Source organism: Sapajus apella, unplaced genomic scaffold (assembly GCF_009761245.1).
Source record: "Sapajus apella isolate SASKATOON/1434 unplaced genomic scaffold, GSC_monkey_1.0 scaffold12, whole genome shotgun sequence".
Taxonomy (NCBI): Eukaryota; Metazoa; Chordata; class Mammalia; order Primates; family Cebidae; genus Sapajus; species Sapajus apella.
In genome coordinates this window covers 5,453,553-5,467,330 of record NW_022436952.1, presented here as the reverse complement: position 1 = coordinate 5,467,330, position 13,778 = coordinate 5,453,553, and the positions used below count along the sequence as shown (strand labels likewise).

Genomic DNA, 13,778 nt, shown 5'->3' with positions numbered 1-13,778 from the left:
GGAAAAGCTGATGGTCCCTGGGAGGGAAGGTGGGAGGTACTGAGTGCTCAAGGGAAGCTGAGAAGCTGCTTACCGTGGCAGTGTTTGGTAAGGCGTCTGGTGTAGTAGAAGGGCCTGGCCTGGGAGTTACATGACTGCAAGGCAGTGTGGTTCAGTGGTTAGAAGCACAGACTGGAGTCAGACAGTCTCGGGTTTGAGTTCTGGCGCCACCATTTAGTAGTTTTGGACATTGGGCAAGTCACTTAACCTCTTTCTGAGCCTCAGTTTTCTCATCTGTAAAATGGGGATAACAATACATATGTGGGGTATTATAATAAATAAATATTCTTTAAGGTCTTTGGAGAGCCTAAAACAAACAGCAGGAAATAGAGAGGAGCAGAAATTCATTAAATCAAAAACAGTCGAATAAAGCAATGAAACCAAAAGCTGGTTCTTTGGGGGGGGGAAAAAAAAAATCAGTGAAATTGACAAGCCTCCCGCCAGACTGACAGAATAAGAAGATGGCACAGATGATCAGAATCAGGGATGAAAGAGAGACATCACTACATCCCTAAGTTATTGAACTTACGGGCATAAAGTTGCCTGTAAATTTAATGACTTAGATGAAATAGACCAATTCTTTGAAAGATTCAAACTGCCAAAACCCAAGAAAAAAATAGATAACCTGAATAGTCCTATACCTCTCAAAGAAATTGAATATGTAATTTAAAACACCCTGACAATGAAAACTCCAGGACCAGATGGTTTCACTGTAAATTCTACCAGATATTTAAGGAATTTTAAAAATTTTAAACAATTTAATAATTTTGAAATATTCTAAATATAAAATAGTATAATTTAAAATTTTGGTGTAATAAGTATTTATTTGAGATGGAGTCTCATTGTTGCCCAAGGTGGAGTGCAGTGGTGTGATCTCGGCTCACTGCAACCTTAAGCGATTCTCCTGCCTCAGCCTCCCCAGTAGCTGAGACTATGGGCGTGCGGTAGCACGCCCGGCTAAGTTTTGTATTTTAGTAGAGACAGGGTTTCACCATGTTGGCCAGGTAGGTCTCAAATTCCTGACCTCGTGATCTGCCCACCTCGGCCTCCCAAAGTGCTGGGATTACAGGTGTGAGCCACCACACCTGGCTGGTATAATATTTAAGTAGTTATTTTAATTATATTGGAATTATTTAAACGCTATTTAAATATTTAAGAAATAATATCAATTTTCCACAATCTCTTTTGGAAAATAAAAGAGGATGGCTGTGCACTGTGGCTCATGCCTGTAATCCCAGCTACTCAGGAGGCTGAGACAGGAGAGTCGCTTGAACCTGCGAAGAGGAGGTTGCAGTGAGCTGAGATAGCACTACTGCACTCCAGCCTGAGCGAGAGTGAGAATGCATCTCAAAGTAAAGAAAATAGAAGAAAAACACTTTCCAACTCATTTATGAGGCCAGCATTACCCCGATATCAAAACCCGACAATGTTTTTGAAAAAGATAGGGCTAATTCATCTGATAATACCACCAATACTTCTTGAACATCTGCTCTGTATCAGTACTGTGCTGGGTACTGAAAATAAAAATAATGACCCAAACAGATAGGCTCCTGCCCTCATGAAGCTTGGCTTCTAATGAGAGACAGACACTAAGCTAATGAACAAATAGACTGTCTGGCAGGTTTGGGGGTACCGTGGAGGCAGAAGCCAGATGGAACGAGCTAATACAGTGGGGGAGGGAAGAGAGCATGCATAGACCACTCTGCTGAGAAGTCCAGCTGTGAAGACAGATTTACAGAGCAATCATGGGAAAATATGGCGTGAGGAAAGCTTTCATTAAAAGATGAACACAGCCAGACGTAATGGCTCACGCCTGTAATCCCAAAACATTTGGAGGCCGAGGTAGGAGGATCCCTTGAGCCCAGGAGTTAGAGACCAGCCTGGACACCATAGTGAGACCTCAACTCCACAAAAAATACAATTATTAACCAGGCACAGTGGTGCATGCCTGTAGTCCCAGCTACTCAGGAGGCTGAGGCAGGAGGATCATTTGAGCCTGGGAGGTTGAGGCTGCAGTGAGCCGTGATCATGCCACTGCACTCCAGCGTGGGCAACAGAGCAAGACCCTGTCTCAGAAACAAAAGACAAAAGCACATATTTACTTGCCAATGGGAATGATTCAGGCGAGAGAAGAGGGGGGAGAGAAAGAGAAAGAGCTGGGCCCTGAGCCCATGAGGCAGCAATAGCCTGTGCTCCCGGCAGATGCATCAGCAGGTGGGGGGGGGGGGGCAGGGGCACACCTGCAGGCAGTGTTGGCAGGAGGTCACTGGGGCACCCCCAGCTGATGGCTCTTTCCTCAGCGAAGTGGAGGTGAGGCCCTCTGCTGAGCGTGAAGGTGGCAGGGAAAGTCAGTAGAGAGAAGGAAGTCTGAAATGAGTCCCATGAAGCAAGGCAGATTTCCTGAAGGGGTCGAGGCCTCCAAAGGCTGCAGCCCCTTCTCAAGAGCCAGCACTTTGCCCGGCAGCCCTGCCCCACCCCTTTGGGCCTGGCTTCTCCACAGTCCCCTGAGAGCCCCTTCTGGCCAGACGATGTCCTCCTCTGCTTCCTGTGACCCCACCCCATCTCCAGTGGACTTAGCTCCGACCTCCCCAGAGCTCACAGGCCAGCACCTCCCTGAAGCCTCCTGGCTTGAAATTCTTTCCTCCCGAGGCACAAGCGGTTACCGCTTCCCCGTCTGGGCCTTGACTCCTGTGTTAGGCTGGGAGCTCCTGTAGAGGCCTTCTCAGTCATAGGGCTTGAACAATAGAATGTGCTTTTAAGAGAGGACGTCTGTACTGTAAACTGACTCAGACTTCACTGAGGTCATCACTATCGCTGGCATGAGATGAAAGAGGAGGAAATGCACATTTACTAGGTGTCAGCCACCACGCAGAGAACTTTTCACAAACATTGGTTTCATTTCATTTTTACGGAAGACCCTTGAGTTTTGTACCATCCCCATTTTGCAGATGTGGAAACCAAGGCTCAGAGAACTTAAGTAACTAGAAGTTTGACTGGGCATATTCTTGGGCCTCAGGGAGGGGAGCTGGTTAGGTGGCCGCCCTCCTTGGTGGTGCTCTGGCGTCTGAGTTCTGATCCTCTGCTGTCAGGCTTGGAGTGGTTCTTGATTTTCTGGCGTAGGGACTGGCTCTATCCCGAGCCTGAGCTGAAACCAGTAGGCCCAGCCCCTAAGAAATGGAAGCACGGACCAGGCTGCCAGTCTCTGAAATACAGTGATAGGAATAACTGCCGCAGGGAGAGGGATGTTCAGTTGTGTGTGCCCTCGTGGTCTCAGTCTCATCTACTGGGGAGACCAGGAGTTGGCGTCAGGGAAGTGGGAGGCACCAGGAGAGCCTGCGGCCTCCTGCCTCGACCGTAGGGAAGGGGCTGCCTTGGGCACCAGGGCCTGGCCCCCCACTAGGTTGTGAGCGCTGAGGGTGGGCACAAACCCTGCAAGTGCTGGACACTCACGATTGCCGTGTCTCTTTTGCCCACCTCTAAAACCCGGGTCAGTGATTGTCAAAGCGTTCCCTGGAGCCGCCGTGGGGTTGTGACCACAGCGGTGTGAGAGGACCAAGCAGGCAGGGACCCCAGCTCCCACGGCGTCGCTCTGAGTGGCTCTTGGTTCCGTCTCACATCGTTGGGTTTCTAGGGAGGATTCCATTTGGACAGAGTGCTCCCAAGCTCATAAAAAGCCACTGTTGTACATGTGACAGCCCCGGCTCTAGTCTTTCTCCAGGCTGTGTCCAGGACACCCAGGCGTTGTTGGTGCCCTAAGTTACAGCCACATTCCAATTGTGCCTCCCTGTGTGGATGGTTTTGGCTGTGGCTGTGTGAGTAGGGTGTGGGCAGGCACATGTGGCAGTCTCTCAGCTCCGTGGCGGGTGGAGTGGAGCTGTGTAATGCTCAGAAGGCTCCCTTATCATCTTTTGTTTTTGAGACACGGTCTCACTCTGTCTCCCAGGCTGCAGTGCAGTGGGCTGAATACAGCTCACCGCAGCCTCTAACTCCCGCCTCAGCCTCCTGAGTAGCTGGGACTACAGGCACACACCACCACTCCTCGCTAATTTTTTGTAGAAATGGGGTCTGTCTGCTTTGCACAGGCTGTTCTTGCATTCCTGGCTTCCATGGATCCTCCTGCTTTGGCTTCCCAAAGTGCTGAGATTACAGGCATGAGCCATTGCACCCCACTCCCTTTATCTTAAGTTCTTGGGGAAGGGGACCACTTTTGTCTTCTCTGGTGGTCTCTCACCTACCGCTCAGCTTTCTTAACTGCCTGCGGTAATCCCCAAGCACCCCCACTGGTACAGGGAGAAGTCTAGCTCCTGACCAGGCTCTGTCTCATTTCCCCAGCCCTGCCTTATTCAAGTTCCTCATACTCCTTGGCCCCAACCCTTGCCCCATAAGAAACTTCTCCATGACCCTGACCCCGACGAGGGAGAGCTGGCCACATGAAAACGTTTGCATTGATAACAGGTACTAGAACCCATCTACCTTGGGTCTCAGGCCCCTTCAGGAATCAGAGGAGGCCAAGCATGGTGGCTCATACCTGTAATCCTACCACTTTTGGAGGCTGAGGTGGGGAGATCAGTTGAAGCCAGGAATTCGAGAGTAGCCTGGCCAATATGGTGAAACCCTGTCTCTACTAAAAATACAAAAATTAGCTGGGGGTGGTGGCACGTGCCTGTAGTCCCAGCTACTCAAGAGGCTAAGGCAGGAGAATCGCTTGAACTGGGGAAGCGGAGGTTGCAGAGAGCTGAGATTGTGCCACTGCACTCCAGCCTGGGGATAGAGTGAGACTCCATCTCAAAAAGAAAAAGAAAAAAGAGGAAAGTTATGCACCCTTGCTCCAGAAAGACAAAAATCCTACAGCAAGTTCAAGGAGTTCATGGACCCCCAAAGCCCACCTAGAGACTCCAGTTAAGAGCACCTTCACCAGAGTAGTTGGGCTGGTGATTAGCTTGTTTGGCAGGTGTCAGTTCAGCCATTGTCAGTAATGCCTTTGGTCATCACTGATACCTAAGTTTAAAGTACCCAACAACATGAATAGTTAGAATTTACTGAGCATCTGCTGTGTTACTCTGCTCAGAGTTACTAGTCCTCACAGATGCCCTGTGAGTTAGAGACAGAATTGTCCTGATTTTGCCGTTGAGGAAACAGGCTGGAGGAGCTACTTGCGCCAGGTCTCACAACCAGCAAGTCTCCTGCTCCAGAGCCTCCCCTCTGAGACAGAACCCGTTAGGAGATGAGGCCTGCCCTGGGTGACCCTGCCCAGCTGGGAGATTAGAGCTTGAGGGCAGGGTGGGTATAAAGTCAGCTTAGGCTGCTGTAACAAAATGCCATAGCTAGGTGCCTCAGACAACAGAAATTGATTTTCTCGCAGTTCTACAGGCTAGAAGTCCAAGATCAAGGTGCCAGCATGGCTCATTTCTGAGGGTTCCCTGCCTGTCTTGTAGATGGTAGATGGGTAGATGGCCACCATCTCTCAATGTGTTCTTGCAAGGCAGAGAGAGGCAGACAGAGACTCTGAGAGAGAGAGAGAGATTTTCACTGTGTCCTTGCAAGGCAAGGCAGAGAGAAAAGAGGGAGCGAGAGAGCACAAGCCCTCTGATGTCCCTTCTTATAAGGGCACTCATCCCATCAAAAGGTCCCATTTTTGCCTAAACCTAGTCATCTCTCAAAGGCTTCATCTCCAAATTGGAGGTAAGGGCTTCAACATGTGAGTTTAGGGGGCACACAGTTTAGTCCATAGTGATGGGTGAAATCAGCTAATCACTGGCTGGCAGAACTGGGCTCATACCTGTCTGGGTCTCTGAGTGCTGCACTGGCCAGGTTTATAAGCCCACCCCGCAGGCCTGTGCCTGATACCTGGCAGGTGCTCAGGGTGTGTCAGATGAATACACTGGACAAAAGAAAAAGCTGTGGGCATGGTGGCTCACGCCTGTAATCCCAGCACTTTGGAAGGCTAAGGTGGAAGGATCGCTTGAGGCCAGGAGTTCAAGACCGGTCTAGCCAACATGGCTAAAAATACTAAAAATGAGCCGGGTACCTGTAATCCCAGCTACTTGGGAGGCTGAGGCAGGAGAAGTGCTTGAACCCAGGAGGCAGAGGTTGTGGTGAACCAAGATTGCGCCACTGCATTCCAGCCTGGTGACAGAGGGAGACTGTCTCCAAAAATAATAATAATGCTCTAGCCGGGGGCAAGGGTCCCCTGTAGGCTCTGCATGGAGCCCCTGCCTGCACTTGCACACCTCTGGTGACAGGGAGCTCAGTCCATCATAAGATTGCTGTGACAGGGAGCAAATTCATTATAGTGACCTGCATCCAGGTTCTTCTCACCTTCATCCGTTGCTCCTGCTGGCCCTCCTGCTTTCCTGCAGTGTATCTTGGATTAACTCCCCTATCTCTGTGAATATTCTGACCTCTGCATTTCTTGGAAGAGAGATCAGTCTGACTTCATTGCTTCTGGAACCAGCTGGGATGAGAGGGTAGTGTGCTCAGATCATCCCAGTGGCCTCTTAAGTCTCTCAGAGAGCACTGGCCAGGAAAGAAAGCAGTATTGGCCACCACATGCCCCAGGCTGATTGTAGCAGTGCAACCACATTGTACAACTCCAGGGGGCACCTTCTGGAGTCACGCAGTGTGGGCAGCCATGGCCCAGGAGCCACATGCCTGTGATTCCCGAGTCCTTGACATGCTCTGGCTTTCTCAGAACTAGTGAGAGAGAGGACAGTGGCTGTAGTGGCCACAAGAGGCATCTGGGCCTCTATTCATTATTATACCATGGCTGAAACAGCAGGTGGTCTGTGAGGAGGGGTTGAAGGGCAGCGTGACCTTGTCAGGTTATTCTTGCCCAAGACAGGAACCAGTCCTAGCGTCTGCTTCTGCAAGGCTTCCTGTGTTAAGGGGATTTCATTCGCCAGTTGTTTGTTCATTTCACGTTTATTGAGCACCCATTATGTGCCATGAAGAAACAACCAAGTCACAGCCCTTGTTCTCACGGAGTTCAGAGTTGGATGAGGTTGATGTGAGAAAAGCTAGGAGCATAGTGAGACTACAGGAATATAGAGAAGTGATCGCCCATCTCAGGAAAGGGGAGGGCTGGGAGGTTGCTGTACAGAGGAAGCCACATTTGAGCTGGGCCTTGTAGGGTGAGTAGGAGCTTGTCCAGCGAATAGGGCAGGGGGACATTAAGGGCTGCCAGCAATGTAACAGTGTATGTCACATCAAAGGGTTTCCACAGTGAAGGCTGGGTTAAGGTTGGGCCAGGGCAGTAGGCTGGGTAAGTTGGGGCCAGGTTGTCAAGAGCCCTATGTGCTGAGCTGGGGGAATGTGCTTCATCCTGGTGAGTGCTGGGTCATGCAAGCTTCTGAGCAAAGCTGGCTGAGGATCAGATTCCTGCTTCGGAATGGTTGCCCTGGAGGAGGGGCCCAGGCTGGGGCAAGGGTGGAGGCAGGAAACCCTGTCAGGAGGGGCGGGAGGGCCCAGAGAGGGCCTGCCAGAGAAGGAAGAGTTGGCTTTGGGAGCCGTTTCAGAAGAATCCAGGACTTGGCTGTGAGTGGTGGAGAGAGGGAGGAGTCACAGGACTGCCCTAAGGTGAGGAACATGAACGGAGGCAGTTTGGGGCAGGGGTACATAGGACGCTGTGGTTCCGGATAGGTTTTAGGAGCCTACACACACCCAGGTAGAAGTGGATTTGCAATGGGAAGAAGAGTCCTGGAGCTCAAGAGAGTGCGGTGTTGGAGAGGGACGCCTGGATAGCAGTGTTGCTTGGGAAGGGTGTTTTCTAGGGAACATGAACAGAGAAGCAAAGGGGCCAAGAGCAGAATCCTGGGAACACTAAGGCTTAGTGATGGAAGGGGCGGGGGGAAGAAGAGCCTCTCCCCTCCCAAGAGGCAGAGGGAGAGGCCAGAAGGAAGGGTGAAAACCAGCTTCAGCTTCCAGAGGCCTTGGCTGGCAGCAAGGGCCCTCAACACACAGGGTGTAGCCGTGAGGGCTGGTCCAGGTGAGAACAGGGCATGAAGTTGCCCAGCTTGGGGTTGGAAATCAGTTTGGGGGTGGCTCCAATCCGAATCATGACACCATAGGGGATCTCAGCCACTTTCAGGGGAAGAGCTGTCTGGGATTGGGGATTGGCCGGGTGGGGAGCTGGTGGGGTCCTGTGGAAAGGGGAGGATGTGAACTGGGGCGGGTTTGAGGCCTGTAGATGCTGAGCAGGTGAAGGCAGGTTTCCAGTTGGTGGCCCGTGGAGAAGAGGTGGGGGTTTTGTGGTCAGAGAGCGCCCCTGCCCGGGCTCTTGGGATGACACCCCAGGGCATGTGTGAAACGGATTCAGGCTGCCAAGCGTTATTCACTGTGGAGAGACTGTCATCACCAGAGCCGTGTCTTAAAGGATTTATCCAGGCCGGGATTTGGGCCCTCGTGGGTGCTGTGCTGGCTGCAGGACGGGGCGCAGGGGTAGTCTCTGGACGGAGGGCGGCACAGGGCTGGAGGGAGGAGCGTTTTATGATGAGGACTGGGAAGAGCGGGTCGGCCCAAGGCCGAGTCCGGGCGTCCCCCGCATCCTGACCTGTCTCCCGCACAGGGCTCGTGGGCCCCCAAGAAGGAGCCGTACGCCCGGGAGATGCTGGCGATCTCCTTCATCTCGGCCGTCAACCGCAAGCGGAAGAAGCGGCGGGAGGCGCGGGGGCTGGGCAGCAGCACGGACGACGACTCGGAGCAGGAGGCGCACAAGCCCGGGGCGGGGGCCACAGCACCGGGGGCTCAGGAGCGGCCGCAGGGGCCGCTGCCGGGCGCCGTTGCCCCCGAGGCTCCAGGACGCCTCAGCCCCCCGGCGGCGCCCGAGGAGCGGCCGGCTGCGGACACCCGCTCCATCGTGTCGGGCTACTCCACCCTGTCCACCATGGACCGCAGCGTGTGCTCGGGCGTGGGCGGCCGGCGGGCGGGCGCAGGGGACGAGGCGGACGACGAGCGCAGCGAGCTGAGCCACGTGGAGACGGACACGGAGGGCGCGGGGCCTGGGGGGCGCCTGGCGCGCCGGCCGTCCTTCAGCTCGCACCACCTCATGCCCTGCGACACCCTGGCGCGCCGCCGCCTGGCCCGGGCACGCCCGGACAGTGAGGGCGTGGGCCGGGGTGGTCCCCGCGTCCCGGAGCCGCCCGGCTCGGCGTCATCCAGCAGCCAGGAGTCGCTGCGGCCCCCGGTGGCGGCGCTGGGCTCGCGGCCCTCGCGCATGGAGGCGCTGCGGCTGCGGCTCCGCGGCACAGCCGACGACATGCTGGCCGTGCGCCTGCGGCGGCCGCTATCACCCGAGACCCGGCGGCGCCGGAGCAGCTGGCGCCGCCACACGGTGGTGGTGCAGAGCCCGCTGACCGACCTCAACTTCAACGAGTGGAAGGAGCTGGGTGGAGGGGGCCCCCCGGAGCCTGCGGGCGCGCGGGCGCACAGTGACAACAAGGACTCCGGCCTCAGCAGCCTGGAGTCCACCAAGGTGCGGGCTCCGTCGTCTGCAGCCTCGCTACCGCCCACGTCCGGGAACCCGGGGGCTCTGCAGAGCCAGCCCCCACGCCGCTCGGCCACCTCCCGCCTGCATCAGTGTCTGTGATCCCCACCTCCCATGCCGCTTGGGAACCAGGAGGCTCCTCCGGCCTGCACCCCCTCTTCTGTGGCCCCTGGGTGCCGGCCAGGTCTCTAGTTTGTGTGCTGGAACTGGCAGGGGGTGGGCAGAGGAGAAGGCTGGAGCTGGACCAAGAGTTGAACGGAAGGGGTTCCAGAGAAGGTAGGGGCTGCTAGGGGGCGTCTGTGTCCCTGCATACGTGCACCCAATGGGTCCTCCTGAGCCTTTCTGTGGCTGCACTTGGGGACCCTTGTGGACCATGGGTGTGGCTAGGGAACCCCTAAGTTTGACTAAGGAAAGATCCTGGGTGATGCTGGCTTTTTGCTTTTTTCCCTCTGCCGTCCCACCTCATTAGCTCCTAAGTGGGGATGTGTGTCTGGGGAGAGGCGGTGTAGGGTGCGTATGTCCATGGGGGGAGGGGCTTGTGTGTGCAAGTGTGTGTGCAGTCACTGTCCCAAGGTGTTTCCAGTAGCGACTTCCGCCCCTCTACCCCCACCCCGGTCCCCACTTCACCCCCCAGGGCTCCCTGCCTTTGGTGCAACAAAAGATCCTGCCCTCCTCACTTGTCAGAGCCAGAGAAGGGGGGCTGGGGCCACCCCCAGGAGGCAGGACTGAACCCCTCACCAGGGTTATTCCCCAACATCCTTTGGCCTGAGTCACCTCCGGCGTGCTTTGACCAGGGCAGCTGCCTATTCTCCAGACAGTTTGGGAGTGGGGGGGGCCAGGGTCCCCCTTGCTGGTACCCCTCTTCTATCTGTGCCTGTTCCTTCCACAACCCAGGCACACAGAAGCCCACCTTCTTCCCCTTAGGAGAGGGGATGGTCAACACCCCCGGTGTGTCTGTCACACACTGATTTATGGGGTCGGAGCTGGGCTGTTCCTGTTGTAAATAGAGCTCCAATCACCAGGCCGGCCCCCACACACCCTCACTCATTCCAGGGAAGCCCAGGGGGATGGTGAGCCTGCTGCCACCCCTATCAGTCCTCTTGTTTTATGCAAAAATTTACTGTAAAGTAGATTTCTTTCCCTCCCCCCCGTCCTTTTATTGTAAATATTGTCTCTAAATGTGTAACATACTATAAAGAATTTATAAGGATTTTTAAAGATGTTTTGCTCATTTACAAAAGTGTTGTAACAGTGTTGGACAAAACCTCCCACCCCACGTCCGCATGGCGCCTGTCACTGTGTCCTTGACACACCTCTCTGGCAACAACTAAACTTTCCTGCTTCTGAAAAAGTCTTGTCTTAAAAGTACAGTCTATATCTTGGAAATAAATGGCCTTCCTTGAGGCATGAGTCAGCTGTCTCAATTGCTTTGGAGGGAGAGGGTCAGAGTGGGGCTGGGAGACAGGTACCTGGCCCGGGGAAGGAGGGCAGTAGGGACTGGACCAAGTGCTGGCAGGGTGGATACAAACTTCTTCCTGGCCAATGACACAGGGACAGATATGAGTTGGAAGAGTCTGTGGCCCTCATTGCTGTGGAGGTTTCCAGGCACCTGCTCTCTGGATTCCTGCAGAGCCCAGGCACCTCCTCAGGCCTACCTGGAGCTTCACGATGGTTCCAGCAGTCCTTCCCACAGGGAGGAGGCTTGGGCCAGCTGTTGTAGGCACTCCAGGCCCAGGTAATATTGCAAAAGGACAGGATGGGTTTTGCCCGTTGTCGTCTTCACATGTGTAAAGCTTACAACATGGCGTGAGCGTTCTTCTGTGTGGGTGGTGGCTTTGCTGTTAGCCAGTTTACAGGCTGCCTCTACTGAGCCTAGTAGCCTTCTGTAGGAAGACCAAGTGACATTCATTAAAGGGAATCTAGGGAGGGCTGGGGCGGTGGCTCATGCCTGTAATCCCAGCACTTTAGGAGGCTGAGGTGGGAGGACAGCCTGGGCAACATAGTGTAGCCCCTCCTCCCTCCTCTATTAAATATACATACACACATATATATACATATAAAGAGAATCTAGGGAGGAGCGCCCTGGAGCTGGGAAGAGCTCAGTTGCTCATTGAATCCTATGGCCCACCCTCCCAAGTTGTTTCTGATGGGCCAATGAGCTTATAGCTAGTGTTATTGTAGGCTCTGCACCAGCTCAAGGGCTTCACGTGTCTTAAATCGCCCTCCAACACTCTTGAGCACAGCACCATTTTTTCTGCATTTTATATATAAGAAAACAGGCACACAGCAGCGACATAAGTTGCCCAGCCCAAGGTCACATAGCTAGTAAGCTGTGGAACCGGGATAAGTTTATGCCCAGAGAAAGGACACAGGGATGCGGTAACAAGCCCACTGACCTGCCACCTCCTGACTGTAGTAGACTGAGAATAGATCAAAACCCTGTGCTCTCCTTTAAAAATAAAGGAGGAATAGACCTGGCACGGTGGCTCATGCCTGTAATCCCAGCACTTTGGTAGGCTGAAGCAGGGAGATCCTGAGACCAGGAGTTCGAGACCAGCCTAACCAACATGGTAAATTAAACCCCATCTCTACTAAAAATACAAAAACTAGCTGGATGTGGTGTTGCACACCTGTAGTCCCAGCTACTCGGGAGGCTGAGACAGGAGAATCGCTTGAACCTGGTAGGTGGAGGTTGCAGTGAGCCGATTGCACTACTGCACTCCAGGCCTGGGTGACAGAGTGAGATTTTTGTCTCAAACAGGAATGAATATGGCCGGGCAGGGTGGCTCATGCCTGTAATCCCAGCACTTTGGGAGGCAGAGGCCGGTGGATCACCGGAGGTCAGGAGTTTGAGACCAGCCTGACCAACATGGTGAAACCTCGTCTCTACTAAAAATACAAAATTAGCTGGGTGTGGTGTCGGGCACCTGTAATCCCAGCTACTTGGGAGGCTGAGTCAGGAGAATCCCTTGAACCCAGGAGCCAGAGGTTGCAGTAAGCCGAGATTGTGCCACTGTACTCCAGCCTGGCGACAGAGCAAGACTCTCAAAAAATAAAAAGAGCCAGTTTATGAGGAAGATAAAATGACTGTAAACATATATACTCCTGATCTTGCGTCCCCACGTGTGCGCCCCTAATCTCAGCTGGTCCACCTGAGACCCCCTGAGCACCAACCGTAGTCCCCTGTGCGGCCCCTTATCTGCTCCGACAAGATGAAAGAAACAATCATGAACCAGGAAAAACTTGAGAAACTGCAGGCACAAGTGCGCATTGGTGGGAAAGGAACTGCTCGCAGAAAGAAGAAGGTGGTTCATAGAGTAACCACAGCAGATGATAGAAAACTTCAGTTCTCCTTAAAGAAGTTAGGGGTAAACAATATCTCTGGTATTGAAGAGGTGAGTATGTTTACAAACCAAGGAACAGTGATCCACTTTAACAACCCTAAAGTTCAGGCATCTCTGGCAGCGAACACTTTCACGATTACAGGCCATGCTGAGACAAAACAGCTAACAGAAATGCTACCCAGCATCTTAAACCAGCTTGGGGGCCGGGCGCGGTGGCTCACGCCTGTAATCCCAGCACTTTGGGAGGCCGAGGCAGGTGGGTCACGAAGTCAAGAGATCGAGACCATCCTGGTCAATATGGTGAAACCCCATCTCTACTAAAAATACAAAAAATCACCTGGGTATGGTGGCACATGCCTGTAATCCCAGCTACTCAGGAGCCTGAGGCAGGAGAATTGCCTGAACCCAGGAGGCGGAGGTTGCGGTGAGCTGAGATCGCGCCATTGCACTCCAGCCTGGGCAACAAGAGCGAAACTCTGTCTCAAAAAACAAACAAACAAACAAACAAACAAACAACAACAAAAAAAACCAGCTTGGGGCAGACAGTCTGACTAGTTTAAGGAGACTGGCTGAAGCTCTGCCCAAACAATCGGAATGGAAAAACACCACTTTCTGGAGAGGATGATGCTGATGAAGTTCCAGATCTTGTGAAGAATTTTGATGAGGCTTCCAAGAATGAGGCAGACTGAATTGAGTCAACTTCTGAAGATAAAACTTGAAGTTGTTACTGGGAGCTGCTATTTTATATTATGACTGCTTTTTCAGAAACTTTTGTGTATGGATCTTATAAAATCTAGATCTCTAATATTTTTAAGCCCAAGCCCCTTGGACACTGCAGCTCTTTTCAGTTTTTTGCTTATTCACAATTCATTCTTTGCAGCTGATTAAGCCGAAAAAGCCTGGGAACCAAGTTT

General features: G+C 53.2%; 1 protein-coding gene across 7 annotated transcripts in view; it reads left to right on the top strand.

Moving 5' to 3' along the window:
• ARHGAP23 (Rho GTPase activating protein 23) overlaps positions 1-10,930 on the top strand; it is a 100,821-nt gene extending 89,891 nt beyond the window's left edge. For 6 of the 7 annotated variants that reach the window (XM_032279816.1, XM_032279818.1, XM_032279817.1 and 3 more), the window contains one exon: positions 8,603-10,930. In XM_032279816.1, the coding sequence (XP_032135707.1) occupies positions 8,603-9,622 (1,020 nt within the window). In that variant the 3' untranslated portion in view covers positions 9,623-10,930. The remainder of the gene's footprint in view (positions 1-8,602) is intronic. The other variant, XM_032279821.1, reaches the window with a different exon arrangement.
• Positions 10,931-13,778: the final 2,848 nt, after the last annotated feature.